General features: G+C 38.4%; 2 protein-coding genes across 2 annotated transcripts; both read left to right on the forward strand.

The window, feature by feature from the left end:
• Window positions 1–690: 690 nt before the first annotated feature.
• On the forward strand, window positions 691–12,782 carry LOC577086 (serine/threonine-protein kinase pakC-like). Its single transcript, XM_030976128.1, has 7 exons — window positions 691–723; window positions 2,600–2,935; window positions 4,488–4,649; window positions 8,568–8,608; window positions 9,477–9,600; window positions 10,161–10,833; window positions 11,341–12,782. The coding sequence occupies exons 1-7, from the start codon at window positions 691–693 to the stop codon at window positions 11,511–11,513; spliced, it is 1,542 nt and encodes a 513-aa protein (XP_030831988.1). The 3' UTR covers window positions 11,514–12,782.
• A 1,298-nt stretch (window positions 12,783–14,080) lies between these two features.
• On the forward strand, window positions 14,081–22,075 carry LOC763143 (methyltransferase-like protein 9). Its single transcript, XM_011662435.2, has 5 exons — window positions 14,081–14,256; window positions 15,270–15,460; window positions 17,712–17,921; window positions 19,132–19,319; window positions 20,711–22,075. The coding sequence occupies exons 1-5, from the start codon at window positions 14,149–14,151 to the stop codon at window positions 20,989–20,991; spliced, it is 978 nt and encodes a 325-aa protein (XP_011660737.1). The 5' UTR covers window positions 14,081–14,148; the 3' UTR covers window positions 20,992–22,075.
• Window positions 22,076–22,960: the final 885 nt, after the last annotated feature.

Below are 22,960 nucleotides of genomic sequence, written 5' to 3' on the forward strand. Positions count from 1 at the left end.
CTAAAAAGAAAGGACATTGAGATTAATTTGGTGATACATGAGAGTAAATCTTTCAAATGAAAGCAAAAAATTAAATCAGCCCCAAACAAAGAGTTCGAGTCATGTTTCTCCTCAAGAAATAATGTGCAAGCTATCTTTTTCCAGAGACGTGTTATATTCCAAATGTCAATATAAAACTACAGGTAACCTTCGACCTACATCATTTTGAGATCACAAACTGACATTTCGGGCAGGCATTAAGGGATTACACATTGTGAACATTAACGTTTTTCTAGCCTTCTAGGTTGGGCAAAAAAAGCTGATTGGCTCATGTATTCTTGTAAAGTTTAATCATGGATAATCATGGACATATTCATGTTCCGTTCTGAATAATTATAGTAACTTGAAAATTAAAAGAGTCATAAATGTAAACAAACGAAACCATTATGACGTCACACAACGCACAATGCTGAAGATATTGTTTTGTGACGTCAGTTGTATAAACTAGGGCTGCCTTTGACCTCCTCGCTGATTGGCTCAAAGTTTCCATTGTTACGTCGCATGTTCTGTTGATACGGGATCCCGACCAACGACGAAAAATGTATTTATGATAAGATTGACAATGTTTAAACAGGGAGTTGAAACGAACTCCCTGGTTAAACAGGGCTTTTCCGCATTCTCCAGTTTTCACAAATTTCTTTGATATAAAGCATGTTAGGAGCAAATGATATGGATTTGGAAAGGGTAAGTCTAGAATCATGTAAAATGCATGATATTGTGGTAATGTATAAAATGAAATGTATGGCCTGCGTCCAGTGTTTGGACGGGGGGGGGGGGGGGCAAATCTCACTAGGTCGACTAAATCAATAAATCATTGTTGCATATTATTTTCTTGCCTCCCCTCTTTCTCTCTCTTTCTCTCTCTCTCTCTCTCTCTCTTCTCCCCCCATTTCCTCTATTTCTCTATTTTTATTGCTATTTTATGTAGATTATGATTATTACGTAGTTTGTATGTTACAGTATTATATATGTCTGTTTTATCATGGCGAACCCACCGGAATTTCGCCTCCTTCCTGGTGCTGATATAAGAACTTGACATTACATGCACCACACCATGATTATAAGCTCATGATCATCCTTGAAATAAATGTGTAAAATATGTCAGGACGCTGATTAGCCAAGGGGTAAAACCTATCATAACCGTAAAAATCAAATTAACTTGCTTCGCTTTCTCCCCAAGTACCGAATTAGCGAAAACTTACTGCATTTACTGCACATTTACATTGTCGAACTGTCACAATGAAAATTGGAATGGATCTAAATTAATCACTGACATATTGGACGAGCACAACGAACATTAAATATGAGGAATAAAAGAATTGTGTGCATTAAAATATACTGGGTACAACGTTCCAGCTCAGCTGCACTCTTTATCTGGATACATCTATTTTTCTTTCTTTTTTCTATGATTTTACCGTGAATATTGAAGAGTCATAAATGTCAACCAAAAAAGACATTATGACATCTACATCGGCTGCACGCGCGTGATGGCAAGGATATCGTATTATGACGTCAGCTACACTGAACATGCGAAATCATGGATGGCTGAAACTAGGGCTGCCTTTCACCCCGCCGCTGATTGGTGTAAAGTTCCTATTATGACGTCACATGTTTGTCGGGAAATACCACTGTCTATTCGCAAAAAAATTACCTTTATTCGTATAAAGGTAGATTGCAGACGTGGGGAATTTCTGACCAAGACTTCCACGTGTTGTTATTGTTTTCAGTTTCGCAACTTCATTGAGTGAGCAAAATGAATTTTGAAAGGGCCGGGTAAGTCCAGCGCAATTTGAAAATGAGAATAACAATATTATGTAATGACATGTCAAGTCAGTGACACAGATCCAGGATTACCGACAGATGAGGGGGTGGGGCAGGGGGCAACAGAAGGGGTCTCCAAGAAATGTTGGCAAGCAAATACAAATATGTATACACAAAAAGGATCAAAATCTAAGCGAGTGGAGGTATAAGTCAGAAAAAACAGAAAAAATAAACAAACAAACAAACAAAGGTTTAAATCTGGCATAGGATTACACCCCCCCCCCCTTTCCCCGAACCCGCAAAAAACTCTATCGTAGCGCGAGTTCGGTCCATGGTCCAGTCATGCTGGGATGAGGGAATAAATCTTATTCTTATCAGTTGAACAAAAAGAGGGTCTTGGGTCTGTCCACTCCCACATGAATGTGATTATTTTGTTTAATTCAGCAAATGAATTTCTTCAAAATCATTAGGCCTACAGTTGGTATTATTTTAACTATCCGTATACAATTCAGTCCAAACAACAAATGCAGGATAACACAATTTTTATCGTGATCATTATTTTTCATAGGATTACAATAAACAAGACGAGCAGCGTTTATAGGCACATCAATGTTGGGTTCCTTCTTTGAAAATTTCTCCAGTAGACGGATAATATGAAAATAGTTTTCTATTCGTAATCCTTTTTCTAATGTACAATAAATGAAATTAATATGTTTGGCAAATATTGTGAAATTAAAAGAATTACACAAACAAATGTAGATACATTAAAAATTATATTGTCCTCTCATCCAAAATTTAGATCGAACGGGACACTACTTCTAATCTAATCTGCAACCATCAGCAACTTGGTCTTGGACCAGTGCAAGAGCGCCACACTGAAACAACAAGGGCTACCAACGATGCCACAGCGCTTGCCCATTGTGAAGAGGTCACTGACCTGTCACCTCAGAGGAGACGACGAGCTGCGAGACAAGCCAAAAGACGCGACCGACTAGCCCTTGGACCAGCATCTGTGCATGCTACAGAGATCTCACTTGCCCTTCGACTTGTCCAAGCTAAAGGTGTTGTTACCGGACATGATTATCTTTCAGGAAGTAATCCTGGGCTTGTGTTTGGTTCAGCTAATGGAAATACGGTAAGTATCAGAGAGCATCATGTGTGGACTGGGCATTTGGAAGGGGGGGGGGGGTTAACATCCCCTCAGTTTTATCATCTTATTAATATCCTCTCTCTTTCCCTCCCTATCTTTTGCATAGTCTTGTCGTTATTTTTTTCTTCAAATTCTGAAAAATCCATCTTGCCTTGTTCTTTAAATTCTGCATGGAAAAATTAATACGGACTGCAAAGTTGGCTAGACGTTCCCCTCCTGGATCCTCAATCGAAATACTTTAGAAATTACCCTTTTCACCGCTTAATAATGTGTACAGAAAAGGGGGATTCATTTGGCCAGTTCACTGAGAAGACTGATTCCTTGCCAGCTCATCCCAAATAATTCTTGGTCTATGATAGAGGGATGATAGACCAGTTCACAGATTTATTAAAATATGCAATTTTCGTAATGTAACCAAATTTAAACTTTTGTGCCTCGATACGAATTATTTCATTCACCCCTTACGAATAATTGTATATCAATAGTCAGAATATTAATTTCCATATTGTCGGACAAGCCATAATGTCTGTCCTACCTAGCAATAGGCACTTTTAGATTCTGCATGACGAGAACGTGGACTGCCCTTTTAAGGCAATGTGACGTCACTGCCAGTCCCTTAAAAGGACGTCACATTGCCTTAAAAGGGCAGTCCACGTTCTCGTCGGGCAGAATCTAAAAGTCCCTAATAACAAATGCATGCAATTTGAATAGTCTGACAATTGAGATACATTTATTTGTAGTACCAGGTGAATGAAATAATTCATCTCAAGGCGCTTCACAAATACATTTGGTTACATTATGATAATGGCTCAATTACAATGGTCCTTTTCTAGGAGCCTAGTGATGAACTACTGCTTTCTCCTCAGAGCTCATTGAGCTGTTGCTATGTTGGGCAAACCCTTGAAAATGCTCGCAAGCATTTTCATTGTCATTATAGTAACAGTTGTTATAACCATAAGACCCGGGGAATAGTTGTATTTCAATAGTAGGAATGCAGTTTGCATACATAAGTTGTTGCTATGTCGGGCAGCCGCATATTGCCTTTCGAATTGTCAAGAGTGACCATTATTGTCGAGGCATGCAGGCATAGAATCTGAATACAATTGTGAAATGGTCTATTTCACCATCGTTCCAGCGTCATCAAAAATGTGTCCAATCATCACAACATCGTAAAAATGTGGAAAACATTTATTTGGTTGCGAAGTGACAATGGCTTTCCGCTCTTCTATATACCAATCAACCCATCACCATATCATTGTAATCCGTTTGGCTTTTATCGCATTACTAAGTGAATATGCTGCCAAAGTCGACATCACGGGGCTTCCGATTTGCAAACCACCGCCTTTCATTTTTGCCCGGAGAGCTGTTGCCACATGTTTTGGAAAGTGAATATTTGATTATTATTCTTTCCATTTGGGTGCACCGATGAAGCAATACTATATAAATAACACTCAACATCCCCGCTTAATTTTGTTTTGACAGTGCCTGAACTTAATAAATAAGGATTGCTTTCGTGGTTATTCTTCAAACACTTTAGAATTCAGTAGACATGGAAATAATGGAGGCATCCTCGTTGTCAAGCAGCTCATCAAGCCTTATGAGTGAAATCGCGGAGATATTCCCAGAACTGAGAACAACTTGTGATTCCATTGAAGTGCCCGGCTCATGCGGGATCGGCAATAGCAGTGGCATTAATCAGGTATGTGAATTATTGAGTTTGTATGAATTAATAATTGTATAATATCATTAATATTGACGTAAAAGAATACTTTAACAAAGGAGGATGGCAAAATCGCAAAATGTTTTCGGACGACATATGCTCCGGTGAAATTGCTCGTCGGTCAATTCCTTGCAACATGAATACGAGTCCAATTCTCAACTTTACGTTTGTTTCTGGTTCTAATATTAATATGAACATCGGTCGTGCTAATTCTAATACTAAACCTAAGTCAAACTCGACTGCAAACCTAACCATATAACCATAACCATAACTTGTATAACTTTGACGAAATTGTCATTACACTGCAAAAAAAATCATCTAATCAACAATACATGTATTATATTAAAAAATCATGCATACTTGTTTCAAAATAATTTGAAATTGTATTCAAATGAACAGCTTCAGTCTGTCAGTTGCAGTATAAGTAGTATTTATATTCCGTTTTAAAATAAAACATGAAACATATAACGCGAAATATATACATACTAATTCAAACGGATGGATATCCCTGCTTAGCAATAACATGGTATATCGCTGGTTTGCAGGTGGTTCAAGGTAACACATAGTGCACAATATACAAACACTAAAATACAATGCAACAAATTTAACGATACTAAAGAAGAACAAGAAAGGAGACAAGAAGCAATGAAGAAAACAGGAGAGAGGTGTGTGGTGGGGGTGGGGGGGGGGGGCGGATGGTTATATAATAATAACAAAATATACAGTTCAGGTAGACAAAGGAACATCCCTTCACTGCTATTATGTAAAAATGTGTAGAACGGGTGTCACATGCATATTCACCTGTTCTACACATTTTTACATAATAGAAGTGAAGGGATGTTCCTTTGTCTACCTGAGGAACTGTATATGTTGTCCTCTTTCTTCGTCCGTCATATTCATAGTGTAAGGAATGTGCATTATGAATCTGTTCAATCTCAGGGTTGTATTATTTCAGCTATGCTAATGCGTATGGTTGTATCGGGCAGACATTTTTGAATTAAAAATGTATTGACATTGGTAAAAGATTTAACATCAATAGGACGAGCAGTCGAGCATTAAACGCCTTAGCATATATGTATATATAATTGAATGACCTATTCAAGGATTCTGCGGCTTTGGTAACCGAAATTTATTTCCGAAACGGAAGGTTAAGGGTGAGTTACAGACTCAAGTTCATATTGTTAATATATAGGCGGTGGTTAACTCATTCAATATTTGTATATGTAAACACAAAGGAGTGTCCACGCCGTTTTTTTTCTTCTTCTAAGAATTGTCAGTCTAATGCGTTATGTAACTCAAAAACCAAAACAAGGGATTCAGGTTTTATTCTTAATTATAATACCATAATCAAATTGAGGAAGAATCAGTCATTTGTAAATTAATTTCAAAACAGACTCACTTATAGCGAACGTCTTAATCTTCCAAGGAAACCTACCATACTCTCAATCTTTTTAAAAAATAGTTTCAATACGCAACGTCCAATTTAAATGTTCATCGCATATCAGACCAAGGTACTTAACATTCCGTAATATCGATTTAAAGGAGTATTATGTAACAAAACTATTAATACATTTTGCTTTAAAATCATACATACAGATTTCTGACAATTATCACTTAGCTCAAAGTTGACACGACGAGTTATAAACTATTTCAAGTCTCGATTAAGTGCAAGTTCAATCTTATGTATTGAAAGGTGAGAAAAATACAGGACCGTGTCATCGGCATGTGGGACTCCACAATATGTTTAACAGATTCGAATGAAAGCTCGAAATTTACAAGAGTCCGACATACTCTCTGATCTCTGTCATATAACTTTTCAACCATGCGTAAGGAATACCCGTAATTCCTATATTTATTAAGTTTCGTAATAAAAAATATCGCAATTTACCGTGCCGAAAGCCTTTTTTCAATGTCAACGAATATTGTACCCATATATTCATTCTTTTCCATTGCCTGAAGCCAACCATTCTTCACCTTCAAGAGACAGTGTAGTGATGGTAGAATGGCGCGGCCTGAAACCAATTTGTGCAGACGCCCCCCAAAAAATTATGCAAGTATATGCTAAAGCCTGTCGTTGAACAACAAGCTGTAGAATTTTTCAACACACAAGAAAAGATCGAGAACGGACGATAATTTTATGAATGGGAATCATTGTTGCCCTTTTCCACTCTTTGCAAGATAATGCAATACTAGATGAAAATTTCAAGAGCACATTATTTCAAAATAAAGACAAACTCGCTAGTACATGTCTGTAGATGTCTGTACCGTTTTTATTTGCGGATGTGCCATAGGACCTTTCGTCATTACATGAATCCGCTTCAAGGATAAATTAAAATTCTATTAAAGTATTAAACATTTTTTTGTGGAAACAAATTAAAAGAAAATGCATCCCATTTTGGCATAATATTTTTTTCTTCATGGCCTTGCAAAAAGAAGATAATTGCGCCGGTTCCGTCTTGGGGGGATACACCAATGCCATGTAAAATAAATGCTTGCAAACGATGGATTTTGTGTTTAGTTTGGTATGATTTCAGACTTATAGATGAATGATATATAATTTTACGATCATTATGCAATTATATTTTTGTAGCTTTTACTACACAGCCAGGATAGTGATGCTCCTATGTGTGATTGTAGAATGGCTAGGCCTGAAACCAAATTGTACAAACGCCAACATTTGTAGAATCTTAAGATCTAGAACGGACGATTCTTTTATAAATAGACATTATTTTTGCGCCGATTCCGTCTTAGGTGGGATACACCGATGCCATGTAAAATGAATGCTTGCAAACGATGGATTTTGTGTTTAGTTTGGTATGATTTCGAACTTATAGATGAATGATATGTAATTATACGATCATTATGCAATTTTATTTTTGTAGACCTTGCTTGAAATAGTTTTTTTAAATGACATTATTTGTTTAGCGTTGCGAATCAATTAACAGAAAGAAAAAAAGGATGTGGTATAGACCTGTCATAAAAACATCCGGTAAAAATCCCATTAACAGAAATACAAAACGAAAGTACACGGGGTTGCGATAAACATATATAATGTTAAAGGAAAAGTATAAGGGAGAGAAAGAGAGAGAGAGAGAGAGAGAGAGTGAGTAAGAAGGAAATAGAGAGAGGTTTATATCATAATGACTTGATTTTTGTATTTACAAAAATGAAATCGTGATGCTTTTACCTATAGGGTCTATACTAATCTATCATTGTGTTTTTATTATTGTTACGAGCAGACGCTATTGTTACTGATTTCGCCAATGAATAGATACTGTAAAATATCATAGGCATGGTCGAGGATGGGGTTTAGACTTGGTAAAAGAAAACATCCTGCCACAACCATATAATTGTTTTGGTTTTCGCTTTATGTCTTCATTGTTTCTTAAATTAAATATCTTGCTTTTTTTTTTGGGGGGGGGGGGGAGAGGGGCTATAATAAGCCTAAATATCGATGGCATATCTCTACGTTTCCAGTCTATATACATGTATAGCCTAATGCAGCATGGTTCATTCTACCAGTCTTTATATATGAATTACTGGAAAGCCTCTACTACTAATAATCACAATGGGGATATCCTTCATGGCTTGTTCGAATTGAATCATATCATTTACTGTGGCAGGAATGATATTTTGACACAGCTCGGTCTCTGAGCGAACAATGCTTGCATGATTATGGATAAACGTACAGGATATACAGACAGAGTTGATAAAGAAACTTAAGAAAGATAGAAAAAAAGATTTACTAAAATGAAATACAATGAAATTATAATTCACTAAGTTTATCCTTCGATGCTGTGTTATAAATATTGGAAAAGTGAAAAAAAGTTATTAAAGAATTATAACGTGCGATGTCGATTATCAATCGTTTTTCTATATTTTCTTTTTTGGACACAGGATGACTGTAATGGCGAAAATGATGTGTTCGAGCCAGACTCGTAAGTATTACTCTCTTATATTCGATTCAAATACCAATGATGGACCTACAGGGGCATGATGTGGGGGGGGGGGGGAGGAGGGAGTGTTTAGATGGCTCGTACCCCTTTATTTTTGGAATACTATTTTTGGAATAGAGTGGTGAAGTGTGACGTCATAAAAAAAATTACGAACCAGAGCAAATAACACTGAGTTCCTATAGGAAATATATTTATTCAGATGGTCATATCTCAGCGAATACTGAACATATTCAATTGGTTTTCGACATTTCGACATCATTTTTGATGCTCTTTCGGAAAATGAAGAAAAAAAATTGAGATTTTTGATGACGTCACACTTCACCACTCTATTACTCTCTTATATACTCGATGCAAATACCAATAATGGACCAACAGGGGCATGATGTGTGGGGGGGGGGGGAGGAGGGGGTGTTTAGATGGCTTGTACCCCTCTATTTTGGAATACCCCTATAGAGCAATATACATGTATAGGCGCCTACCTCAATATCCAAATACTGAAACCGCCTCAGGTTATAATTCAAGATTAATTTTAGGGCAATGGAAAATGCCTCGTCAAACCACATCCTTAAGTTGTGAAAGGTATTTCCATAAACCGTGACGTAATGGGAAGACAAGAGTTGGGCAACAAAGGAAAGAGCAACGCTTCAAAATATGGTAAATCATTGTCTTTAATTTAGTCACAAAATAAAAAATAACGCTGACTCAGAGATGGATAAATTAATCATTTTTTTTATAAAGCACTCAGTTCGTCGGTTAATGCGTGGTCATTACATTCGTATTAAACTATGATTTTTAACAATTTGCACCGGAGAACTATGTCAAAAGTTCTGTTGTTTTTCTTTTCTTACAGCTGTTACTCAAACAGACAACACTTGCTCGATAAAACGGTGATCGAGATGCTGTCATCAAAGGTCGAATGTCAAAATCTAACGATGAAAGATGTTAGAACCTTTGTCAAATGCAAACGCGTAAAGGTAGGTTTAATATCAATTTTTTGATAAAATCATGTATTAGCAACATTACATCAAAACCTCGCCCCTTTTCCAAGACGTGTTCTTTATACCCGTTAATTTGTTGCGTAGCCAACTGAAGTGAGGGGGGGGGGGCGATATTTCGGTTTGGTTCGGTCGCAGGAAAACAATGCCAGTGGTAGAAATTGCAGAGGTAAAAATGGCAGAGGTAAAAAGGGCAGAGGTGAACATGGCAGAGGTAAACATGGCAGAGGTAAAAAAAAGCAGAGGTAACAATGGCAGAGGTAACAATGGCAGAGGTAAAAATGGCAGAGGTAAACATGTCAGAGGTAAAAAAGCAGAGGTAGAAATGCCAGTGGTAAACGTGCCAGAGGTAAAAAAGCAGAGGTAAAGAATGCAAGATGTAAAGTTCTGATGGTTTGTGCTGGAGATAAAACAGAGAAGTGGGAACATAATAAAATATATCATCAGTGTATAAACATATCCAAAAATACCGCTATTAAACACTTGCATCATACAAAGAATAGTAATCATCTATATATCTTTTTTGTTCTTTTGTTTAGAACATCAACGATCTACAGGAAATTGGTCGGGGTACCTATGGACGGGTTCTCCTGGCCCGACACGTTCAGTCAAAGACACCCTTGGCTATCAAACAATCCTGCAGATCAGACAATCATCAGTCGTCGAACGAAATGGTCGATAAAGCCCACGACGCGACCAGAGCCAGGGTAAAGAAAGAGGCACTCGTTCACCAACTGCTTTCCGACAGCCCTTTCTTTCCAAGGTTTTTAGGCACGCTCGATATCGACAAGGATCTCTGCTTAGCGCAGGAATTCGTTGGCAATCGCAAGTCGGGAATCGCCTTCCCTCTTCTCGAGCCTCCGCCGTTGTCGGTGGCAAACGGACTCGACATTGCAGAGGACGTCGTTAGAGGGCTGATGGAGATCCACGACCACGGGCTCCTGCACAATGATCTCAAGACTGATAATGTACTTCTCGAGAAAAGAGGTCACCGATACCACGCCGTCATCATCGACTTCGGCATGGTCAGCACAATCTCGTCACCGTTGCGGATGACGGAGCTTCCAGAGGCATTGAAAGTAGCGTACATCCACGGAGAGGAGGGCGATTACGTCGCTCCCGAGGTCATACTGCATGGACAGTCGACGTCGATTTCATCGGATGTTTTCTCAGTTGGCAAAATCCTCGAAGACATCACACAAGTTGTGGAAGGTAAAGTTTGTAATCGCTCTGCTTTTTGACTGCGCTTTGCTACATAATTATTATTCCATACGGCTAAGTTTCAAGTTATAATCCTTTCCCTCTTTGATGTGTATTCGAAATTCACCTCAGTGGCGAATTCAGGGGGAATAGGGGGCACGTGCCCTCCTTATCCTCCTGGTTAACACCCAATGTAGCAAACTTTATATATCTATCTGACCCTCTTTCTATAGGTTTATATCTCTCTTTATGTCACTCTATCTATCTATCTATCTAATATCTATATCTATCTATCTTTCAATATATCAATCAAACTATGTATCTATATATCTATTTATTTATCTATCTGTCCCTCAATTTACTATTCATATGTAAATATATATAAATATATATAAATATATATATAAATATATATATATTTCTATCTATCTATTTCTCTTTTCATATCCTTATTCCCCCTTCTTTATATCAAATAAATGTATGCGTCTTTCTTTCTCGTTTTCTGTCGCCTCATAACAGAAGGATCTCCACTCCTAAAAGACCTAACATCACTGGCCATCAAATGTATGAAGAGGAATCCGGAGTCAAGACCCGATCTCCCCTCCGTCCTCAGTCACCTCGTCACCATCAAGACACAATTAGTAGACCGACCAGTTCCACTTTGGAAACGACTGGTCAAAAAGCATCGATAGATAGTGCAGGCGGATCCAGTGATATGCTTGGAAATGGATGCGACCCCTCTTTGGAGAGAGAGAGAGAGAGAGAGAGAGAGAGAAGGAGAGAGAGAGAGAGAGAGAGAGGGGGGAGATAGTGAGAGAAAGAGGGAGAGAAAAACAAAAAGATAAGTGATAATATTTTGGGAAATAAGTGCTTTTACATAATTATTGTAAACATTTCCCTGTTGCATTAGTCAGCAGGCGGGATCATACAATTTTGAATCCACTTAATGAAAACAAAAATGAAAAAAATATGGCCTATCGGGGTGACTTTCTGGGATCTACCACCCCGGCCTGAAATTTGTCACCTATATTATTATGCAGTTATGAGATTTTTAACTCCTCACCTTGAAATGAACATAAAATTGAATGCAGAGTGAAAACAGGGGGTGTTTCACGAAACTAGTCATCAGTGACAAATGCCAGTTGTTGTTATAAGCTACTGAAACCCATGCTTCTGATTGGTTATCAGCAGATTTTATCCCTGATATTTGTCATTTGTCATTGAAAAAAGACTTTGTGAAACGGGTCCCTGGTTCTCTTATTTTAAACATTTTGAACGGGGAGAGCGAGAGATGTGTATGAAAATAAACCTATTAAGTTATAGAATTCAAGGGTTTTTCATGTGTTTCGTAGTATCTAATTTGATCACATGCTATGGATGATTTATTCATTACTATGTTTTGCGCGGGCGCATTACTATTTCGTCGTTGAAGCATGATTACTTATTCACTCTTTTGGGATAGAGTGACATTTACATCACATCGAGCCGATCGAGTGTGTTACCCAGGATGGGGGGGGGGGGGGACGCACTGCTTAAGGGCAAACGCAGAATGCAAAATTCATTCCAAAAGTATTGGGGCAACTGCCATAAACACCGCAGAATTGAAGAGAGAAAAAAACATCTGGGTGTTTTTTATATTTACGTTTTAAAACTATTGTATTCCTTTGGAACTTGGACTCACTGATCACTGCCAACTTAAATATAATTATGTAGCGATATTAATCAGCTCTCGCCCGTTTTGACGGTATGTTTCTTTTTAAGGACATACAAAAACAGATCTGCCACCCTTATTATCTGGTTCTACGTGTATTTTCAATATTGCATGCTATTTATATATTTAGATCCATTTTGATGGGTTGGTATGCTTGTATAACTTATGACGCCATTGTGTTGCAAAAACAAAGGCTTTCTGTGTAATCATTGTATATTCATTATTTAATAAATTTGAGTCCAGCTGCCGACGCAATTGGTGTGCCTTGTCTTTTTTCCGAGTCAGTTGATACGAAACCCTTGACCCAGTCACAGGCATGGGCGTCAATCAAAGGGAGGCAGGGGGCATCCCCCCCCCCGGAATTTTTTAAGGATGGAGGACACAATATCAAAGCCCCCCCCTCAATATTTTTGACTTCCTTTATCATGAAGCTCAAGTATTACACTGTGTAAGACCAAACTCTGTGTCCCGTTGCCCGTGGTAGGCTTTTTTTCTTGCAAAACTTATGATTTTCAAAGGACTCAATAACTCCAAGATATCTTCCACCCTTACCCCTAAATGCATGCATATGCTGCATTAATACATCACTTTCTTCAAAATCAAGAACTTCTTTGCATTGTAATCACCTCCCGGGAGGAGGTCACATCCCCTCAGACACCCCGCTGAAGCGTCGCTTCTATCCGTCTTTCATTGTGCCCCGATCCCGACCCCCCCCCCCCCCCCCCCCCCACTTTCTGAAATTCCTAAATCCACGCCTGACTGAGACCCCTGGGACCTTCAATAATATGTTAATTAAAATCGCTCCCTGTATAGTGTATCTGAGTTTCTGTTTATACGATTTTGATTGTTTGTATATCAGATAAATTTCTATTGAATATGATGCTCATACACGATTAGATTTGCGAATTGAATTGATAATAAAACATATGAAATATATTCATAACAAATAGATTTATAGGCCTACTATACAGTGACATTGAAATTGTGGGGGGTAAATCGGGCACAAAATCGGGCACAAAATCAAGGACAGCCTAAGTCTTCTTCTCATTCTTCTCCTCATCTTCCTCCCCCTCCTTCTTCTTCTCCTCCTTCTTCTTCGCCATTCTTCTCCTTCTCCTCCTCCTCCTCGCTCCTCCTCCTCCTCCTCCTCCTCCTCCTCCTCCTCCTCCTCCTCCTCCTTCTTCTTCGCCATTCTTCTCCTTCTCCTCCTCTTCCTCCTCCTCCTCCTTCTCATCTCCTCCTTCTTCATCCCAGGCCTCCTCCGAGTCCTCACTTACTTGGATTTCGATGGTCCCCCCTCTTATTCGTCAGTCCGAATATAGCCTCAATCAAGTCTAAATATGTTTACGCTACTCTTTTGTTTAATTCAAATAATCACATTAATTCAAAAATCAGAATAAACATTCATTATAAATATTATTTGAATAATTTTCCGACATAGTTTATTCAAAATGAATTTATTAGTGCAAAAAATATATTTTAAGATAAATTATTGAACATCCTCGCCTCACACGAGGCTACATCGCAGAGCTCGGCGCGGCCGATAGAATCAGACACGCCAATAAAACCAAAACAGCAACAACATTTAAAGGAACTGGAATACAATTGTGTGTAAAATGGCTACACCTCGAATTCGCAACCCATTACTTCGTGCAGTGCATGAGCATAATACGGATGAAAGATTCAAGAGATACAATTTGAGAAAATATTACGACGTTGAGAAGGTAAGAATTCAAAAACTGTCTAGACTAGATCTAACCTTGGCTTTTTCATCATGTTAGACCGCCGTTTTCTGTTTTAGGTCCCACATATTGAATTATGAGTAAGGTGCACGTTATCACACATAGGCATAGCTGCATAACTGGCTGTGTATTAAAAGCTGTGCCATTGTCTATTGATTCTCAATATTTCAAACACCACTGTACAAAACTCAACTGATTTCACTAAAAATCAGTACTTAAGTGACGATTGATGACACCTATCTAGACTAAATAGCAGTAAAATAAAAAAAAAATCAACTTTCCGATGTAACTTAGAGACCTCCGGGCTCTAGACTACAAAGAATAATTAAAAAATTGAAGTTGTGACGTGAGTCTACTGTCAAACTTGCCGATCAGCCGCATCGGCATGATTGTGTGTGTTATGAGTGTATTGACTATTCATGTATTCAATGCACATGTAGTGAAGTGCTAAAGGTCAATATGCATTAAGATTGACTCTCTCTATGCTTTGCTGGAGTGCACGCTATCTTCTTCCATGATTTTATGATACTGAAAGATTGGAGTTGAATGATTTGGGGCACGGCGTACTTGGGGGGGGGGGGGGGGGGGCTTGGGGGCGCTAGATGCTTGTGAAAAATAACCAAAATTAGTCAAACTAAAAGCAAACGGTGAAAAACAAAAAGTATTAGACCCTATGTTTAAAACTTTATTACAAATTTCTTGCTGAAAATAAAGATTTCTTCCTAGTTTGCATGATTTTTAAAGGAATATGACAATATTGGATATTATTTTTGACAATGTAGATTTCTTTTTTAAAGATTCAAGACTAAAGGAAAATCAAAATCAAAATTATGTCTCTGATTTTTTTTTCTCCATGGGATCTACAACAAATAAGGAAATGAACATATAATAATTGAGATTTACAATCTTGGGCAAATAGGGTCTAGATTAATGTATGTACGATCATGCTCATCATTTTCAGTATCACTGTTTTCATCTTTGTCCTTCCTTTGTAGTGGTACAGATGTGATGTTACCAAGCTCCCTGAATGGCTTTCTTCCAAGTTTGTACAGAGCAGTATAGACCGGAGAACAGAGCTTTTTTTGGATGGTTGTTATGAGAAGTCTGGTTGGTTGATGACCCAGATGTGGCATTCCTTAGCCAAGGCTGCTCTTGCTTTCTTCATGTCAACTACCTCAGTTAATGGGTAAGAGAGAGAGAGAGAGAGAGAGGCAAAAAGTACACAGAGATTGGAGAGATAACGAAATGAGAAAGGAAAAGAGGGAGAGAGAGCTCGGAGAGGGAGAAAAGGTGAGAGGGAGATAGAGAGGGGAGAGAGGGAGAGAGAGAGAGAGAGAGAGAGAGAGAGAGTGTGTGTGTGTGTGTATGTGTGTTTGTGTGTGTGAGAAAGAGAGAGAGAGAGAAAAAGAGGAGAGAGAGAGAGAAAGAGAGAGAGAGAGAAAGAGGGAGAGAGAGACAGAGGGGAGGAGAGACAGAGACAGAGGGGGAGGAGTAGAACTAGAGAGAGAGAGAGCAATGTTTGGACAATTGCTATGGGGAGTCTGGATGATATGGTTGCTGACTCTGATGTGACACAACTTTAATAGCCAAAGCTGTTTTTTCTATTTTCATGTCAACTACCTCAGTTAATGGGTGGGAGAGAAATAGAGATATATATATATATACAGAGATAGAGAAAAGGAAAAGAGAGACAAACACACAGACAGAGAGAGAGAGAGAGAGCAAGATAGAGAGACAGAGAGAGAGGGGGAGACTAGCAGAAGAAGAAGGAGAGATACATCCAGACAAAAAACGTCGAGTGAAATAGATTTGTGGACTAAAAAACCATGAATCATGAAAAGCTACCCTTAGTTTCCGAGTTAAGGATAAAGTAGTGAATCAAATGTCAATCATTGAGATGATTGCATACTTGCAACGCAACGTTTCTCATTTTTCATTAACGTCGCCTGGCTGGCAGAAGGGCGTTAGCTCTAATTTTAGGTAAAAAATGAAGCGCTAAGCAGAAGGGAGTTAGCACTAAATTGCCTCAAACTTTTATAAAACTGACTTATTTCCGAAAAAAAATTGTGGCTGTGTTCTACTATAACATTTCTATTAGTCTTTTAAGTTGTAAACCATTTTTTGGGATGGAAAGCAGTTTAAATATAAAACAATTCTTTAAATGATAATAATGCGAAAAGTAGTGTTCGAGTCACTCGTGCGCTAACGCCCTTCTGCCAGCTGGTCGACGTGATTATGATCCTGCCCAGCACCATTTTTTTATGCCTCCGTTACGAAGTAGCCGGAGGCATTATGTTTTCGGGTTGTCCGTCCGTCCGTCCGTCCGTCCGTACGTCTGTACGTACGTCTGTACGTACGTCCCGTTCTCGTGATCACGTTATCTGAAGAACGGATCAATGGATTCCTACCAAACTTTGGTCATTTATGTATCTAGCAAAGTCGATGAACTGATTAGATTTTGGGGTCACGAGGTCAAAGGTCAAAGGTCACAGGGCTCATTATGTATGCAAAAACAGCTCGTGATCGCGTTATCTGAAGAACCGATTGATGGATTCCTGCCAAACTTTGGTCATGTATGTATCTTGTAGAGTCGATGAACTGATTAGATTTTGGCGTCACGAGGTCAAAGGTCAAAGGTCACAGGGCTCATTATGTATGCAAAACGGCTCGTGATCGCGTTATCTGAAGAACCGATAGATGGATTCCTGCCAAACTTTGGTCATGTATGTATCTTGCAGAACCAATGAACTGATTAGATTTTGGGGTCACGAGGTCAAAAGTCAAAGGTCACAGGGCTCATTATGTATGCAAAAACAGCTTGTGATCGCGTTATCTCAAGAACCGATTGATGGATTCCTGCCAAACTTAGGTCATGTATGTTACTTGCAGAGCCGATGAACTTATTAGATTTTGGGTAACGAGGTCAAAGGTCAAAGGTCACAGCGCCCATTATGTATGCAAAAACAGCTTGTGATCGCGTTATTATTAGAACAGATTGATGGATTCCTGCCAAACTTAGATCATTTATGTATCTTGCAGAGCCAATGAACTGTGTAGATTCTTGGTTCATAAGGTCCAAGGTCATGGGCTCATTATGTATGCAAAAATAGCTTGTGAACGCATTCTCATTAGAACTGACAGATGGATTACTATTTAACTCTGGATATCTTGCAGAGCCAATGAGCTGAGTAGATATTAGGATCATGAGGTCAAAGTTCAAAGGGTCATATATGTATATGAGAAATTGTTTGTAATCACGATATTCTGAGAACCTGTTAATGGATTACAATTGAACTTGAATTTGAAAAATTTCTTCCGTTTTGGTTTGTAAAATTGCTCTATGACGGAGGCATCATTTTCGACTGCGCGCAGTCGAATTCCATCTAGTTTTTTTTTAATCTGATTTAAATCTTAGTTTTTATGTCACATTGATTTAGATTCCTGAAGAGGGGGTCCATGTTTGTCTTCTCAAGAGACCAAATCCAACGCCTCCTGGGAGTGACAGCTGACTGGAAGGCTGAAAGGGTCATTGACCTCGGAGCGGGTGATGGGGAGGTAACTAAAGAGGTAGACTTTATGTTTCAGGAGGTTTATACCACCGAAGCTTCATGGACTATGCAATGGAGGCTGTCCCAACGAGGCTATAAGTAAGTGTGACTGTTAATTCAGTCTAATGCGCTGCCAATTTGCGTTTCAGTTAGATTATTTTCAGAATACCATGAGCTACCGTTTCTAGAATAAACTTATTGTGTAAGTAAGGATTCTGTACACGCTGTTTGAGAATGTTACATGAACATGAACTTGACTAGATTCCTTATGTATGGTGTGTATATTTTAGCTTGCCAGACTATCAAAATTTAATATAGTCTCATGTACAAATTGGGCTAAGGGTATTATGTCTGTATGTCCCGTGATCGTGATCGCGTTATCTCGAGAACCGATCGATGGATTCCCGCCAAAACTTGGGTCATGTATCTATCTTGCAGAGCCAATAAACTGATTAGATTTTCCCGGTCATGAGGTCAAAGATCAAAGGTTCATACATGTATATGACAAATAGCTTGTAATCTCAGAACCTGTTAATGGATTACAATCAGACTTGAATTTTAAAAATTGCTTATGTTTTGATTTGTAAAATCGCTCTACAGCGGAGACATCATTTTCGACTGGGCTCAGTCGAAGATCCATCTAATTTAGTATCAATTTGAATCAGGGCAAAACATGTATCCAAAGAGTTTAGGATGAGTCTTTGTCTTTCTCAGTAAGTCTCATGATCTTTGACCTCGGTTCAAATCATTCATTGGGCTAAAATATGACATTTTTGTTTTCCTCCAAAATATGTGGGCAAAGTAACAACAAAACATTTGTAGCTTCACAGGGCCCTGTTTCACAAGAATTGTTATCGATAACAAGTGCAACAGATCTATGAAAAATCTGCTCTTGGCCAATAAAATGCAGGGATTTCAGTAGATTTCAACAGTTAGTGATAACAAGATTCATGAAACAGGGCCCAAGGGGAGTGTTTCACAAAGACTAAGATCGACTTTAAGTTGGACTTAACTATGGCAGGCCGTTCGTGCCACTGTTTTCTCTCACCATTTACTGGCATTGGTCTCTCAAGAGATGTACAAATCATGGTCACAAATCTACAGAATTTAAATTTGTTGATAGTTCATTACTGAAGGAAAAAATCTACAGATCATAATGGTGAGAGTAACCAGAAGCATAAACAGCATGCCATAGTTAAGTCCAACTTAAAGTCGATCTTAGTCTTTGTGAAACACTCCCCAGGTTGCTTATGAAATGTCACATACTGGTACATGTCATAGCTTTTTCTTCGTCTGTTTTACCATTCAGAATACTTCCCATTGATGGGTGGAGTCAGGAGAAAACTGGACATGCCTATGACATGGTTTGTTGTCTGAACCTACTAGACCGATGTGACCAGCCCCTGGTACTCCTCCGGGATATCAGAGAGTCCCTATCGCCATCGGGTGTGGTCGTCATGGCAGTGGTATTACCCTTTAAGCAGTTTGTAGAGTATGGTAAGTATTCTTGGTAGTGCAATCATTGACGGGCCTTTTGTTCATATACTAACAAAAGATTAAAATCAAAGTTGGTATGCTTTAAAGGTACTATGTCCCATTTGCAGGCCAAAAAAATGATAAGGTTAAATTCCGACAGCATTTAAAGGATAATACTAATTTAGAACATCCCTAAAAAGAAGGGGGGCTTGAAAATGTCTTTAAGTGGGAAAATAACAACTATTAGTTTTCGAATCGACTTAAGAGCTATAGAGCCTAAAAGTAATAGTCTGCATTTCAGACCATTGTACCGAATGGTTGTACGTTTTATGCTGGGCAAAGAATCGATTAGTTTAATTTTGGCCATTACAAGAAGTGGGTTACTGATGTAGACAAATGCTCATGTACCCTTTACAGCTCATTGTATGTATGTTATTTCCAACAAAGAAAGAAAGTCAGTCAGTCACTCAATAGTGTCTGATAGTGAAGTCTAGCAAGTAAACAGGTTTCCTTGCATAATTTGAATACTAGGACACTGTTAACATTTAAATTTCACAGATAGGACATACGTGACATATTCGTTATTCCTGCAAAGTTCTACAGAATTTGATGTTGGCTGCAAAAGGGACATAGTATCTTTAACAATCAGAATGTTGGAGAAAAAACAAACATGTGAAGTATGAGCAGTTTTTCTGTCATAAGTTAAACAGTTGTAGCAACAATTAGTTTTATGACACATCTCAGAGAATCATGGCCCAAAGTAGATTAAAGTTGAATAATCTTGATACGTTTTACCTTTATCTTTTTCTGTAAACTGCAAACTCTCGGGTCAAACAAAGATGCATTAATTTTTCATTTCAAGGTAGGATTCTTGTTTCTTTTGATTTACAATGTGTGAATGTGTCTCCAGTCAAAGAATGTTTGGACTTTTACATAAGGAGTAGTAATAAAGGCTGCCATATGAGAGATATTAGAGTATCTGGTCTCGCCAAGATGGATGCTGAAGATCGGAAGGCACAGAGAAGGGCCATGAAGGAAATAAAACCCACAAACCTAGAGTGTGGGAAAAACAAATACTAAATGATGATTATGATGAAGACGATGATATATCTATGTTTGTCACACCACGGAGCCATCCGTTAAAGGCTGGCTGCACTAGTTTGGCCAGAAGGGTTAGACCACACAGCGTGGTCAATGACAGGTGGCTATCTTATCAACTGAGCTCTCAATTAACATAAGAAAAAGAGGATCATGGGGGACCAATGGTCACCGATTAGGCATTGTTTTCTATATAGAGGGAGCAAGGAGCTACAAGTAGGACAGTGGGGCTTTAAACTATCTAGTCACGGTAAGCTGCGGAGAATTCCAACACCGCTTTATCGGCTCTCTATGCCATCTCTTTCATTTTGTAGGCTCAGGCCAGAATCGGCCCTCCGAAGTGATCGAGGTCCAAGGAGAGACTTGGGAGGAACAGGTCCATCATCTAGTCCAGGGGGTGTTCCAGCCCGCAGGGTTCCAAGTCCGTAGCTTCTCCAGGGTGCCTTACCTCTGCGAGGGGGATGCCACACAACCCTTCTACCATCTGGATGATGCGCTCTTTGTACTGGAGAAAAGCGAAGATGCTCGGAGCAATGAAAAGGAGAGAAGTGAAGGTGCTCCGAGCAGTAGCTTCAGCATGGTAGAGGAACGATGACGAATTCCACGTTCCAAAAGATGACAGTACTAGTGATACAGAATGATTTTGTTCCTTTTGGACAGTGACTCGATTTTTGATGGGAGACTTCTACCAGTGCCTGTGCAGAGATGCAATCACTTCTTGCTTTCATTACAGATGATATTTATTACACTGCCTTATGATGTTACCAATGGAAGATAGAGAAAACTCATTAGTCATTCCACAATGGAATCCTCATGGTTTTGAGAGAGTAGCTTGTGAAATGACTCGTGTTCACTGTAGCTGCCAGAACATTTTGCCCAACTTGCCAAATGCCAGTATATCAAATTAATATGGTATTTACTATCATTGTTCATGGGGACTACGAAAATGGTCATAAAAATAGAAACTGAAGAAACTCAGAAGAGATGTAAATGGAGTTTCCATAATGCAGGTCCCCACAAAAACATTTTGTTTGTCGAATTATGCAATTTCATTCTTTCCTACTATGCAGTTCATATCTTTGCATATGTATGTATATTTGATAAAAAAAACAATTCTAATGATATCTAATGGAAATGGAGTATATTGCTTTTGACACAATCATTTATTGGCTACTCTTAGTTGTTTGGTTAAATGTATATCATTCATAGATTTTAGAAAGCATGCAACCAATCTAAATGAGGAACCTTGCTTTCTGTTTGTCAAATTGCTTTCATGATTATGCCTCTTTGGACAATTTAATGATTTATTCTTTTTAGTCGAGTTGGTTATTGTTTTATTTACTGTCATGTGGCTGATATTATGACATCCAATGTCTATTCTTGTACATGTTGTTTACAATTAATTAATTTTTAGATATTTTTGATATCAAACTCCCCCCCCCCCCCCCCCCCCGAAAATCATCCTGCATCTGTAACTACATTTTGAGCACACATGGCCTTGTGTTGTCTACAACCAACATTGTAATCAATTTTTATTTTGATTGTTAAATGCACTTATATTAAGTGTTCAATTATTCTGCTCACTGTTCCACGTACATGTGCACATATTACTGTTTCTAACTTCCTATATTTTTTCTTCTGTCAACTGTGCAATAAATGAGCTTCCATATATTCAGTGTGAATATTTTGTCATTCTGTTTCATTTCTAGTCTTTTGTTTTCACTTTAGATGACAGGAGAGAGGGGGGGGGGGGGGCAGAGGGTGGAGAGATGGAGAGGGCAGAAAGAGAGATAGAGAGAGAAAAAGAAAGGGGGGTGGAAAGAGTTCAATTAAAGTTTTCAATAAAGCCGTTTTCTTACTGCCTTGATAGTTTATGTTAATATGGTCTTGTGGTAGATCCATGCCTTTCTAGGTAACCCACTATATAAGTAACATTTATCATATATTGCAATTGTTTGTTACATGTATATAAGAAATGCATTTTCGCAGGTGATAATGCAATTTGACCGTTCTGTTGACCGAGTTGTCGGCTTGTTAATATTTTTTCAACTAGCAAAGAAAAAGTGGCATCTTTAGGTCACAATAAACACCAACTATCACAAAGATGCCAATGGTTTTGTTTCAGTCTTTCTGAGAAAAGCCGATGGCTCCTTAATCAAAATTCTGAGTTTGAATACCTGCAAGAGGTGCACCATTTTTACTCAACATCCCTTGTATGAATCAAATAGTCATTTTTGCACACCTACACACATTGTTCAATCAACCATTTATCTGCGAGGAAAAGCGAAATGTTGAGAGACGCTACCCTCGCATCTGTCCAACTTAAATGTCCACAATTTTATGTGATATTTTTTTTGTGAATTTTATTTTTCCATAAGGAATTTGTGATTTCTGTATCGCGTTTTTGTCTTGTGAAGGTCAATTTCAAGCGTTATGTAATTTCCAGATAATTTTCTATTTTCATTATCATAGACATTACCCAAAAAATCAAGTTAATGATATATCATCACGTATGAGGTATTAAAAGATACTATGTCCCTTTTGCAGCCAACATCAAATTCTGT

Source organism: Strongylocentrotus purpuratus, unplaced genomic scaffold (genome assembly GCF_000002235.5).
Source record: "Strongylocentrotus purpuratus isolate Spur 01 unplaced genomic scaffold, Spur_5.0 spur5_scaffold_8, whole genome shotgun sequence".
NCBI classification, from domain to species: domain Eukaryota; kingdom Metazoa; phylum Echinodermata; class Echinoidea; order Camarodonta; family Strongylocentrotidae; genus Strongylocentrotus; species Strongylocentrotus purpuratus.

Excerpts from the sequence above, each read along its gene's own strand:
- LOC577086 (XM_030976128.1), top strand. The coding sequence starts at position 691 with ATGTTAGGAGCAAATGATATGGATTTGGAAAGG. Across the intron at positions 4,650-8,567 it reads ATAGCAGTGGCATTAATCAG|GATGACTGTAATGGCGAAAA; the intron begins GTATGTGAATTA and ends TTTTGGACACAG. Across the intron at positions 10,834-11,340 it reads CATCACACAAGTTGTGGAAG|AAGGATCTCCACTCCTAAAA; the intron begins GTAAAGTTTGTA and ends GCCTCATAACAG.
- LOC763143 (XM_011662435.2), top strand. The coding sequence starts at position 14,149 with ATGGCTACACCTCGAATTCGCAACCCATTACTTCGTGCAGTGCATGAG. Across the intron at positions 14,257-15,269 it reads AATATTACGACGTTGAGAAG|TGGTACAGATGTGATGTTAC; the intron begins GTAAGAATTCAA and ends CTTCCTTTGTAG. Across the intron at positions 19,320-20,710 it reads TAAGCAGTTTGTAGAGTATG|GCTCAGGCCAGAATCGGCCC; the intron begins GTAAGTATTCTT and ends TTCATTTTGTAG.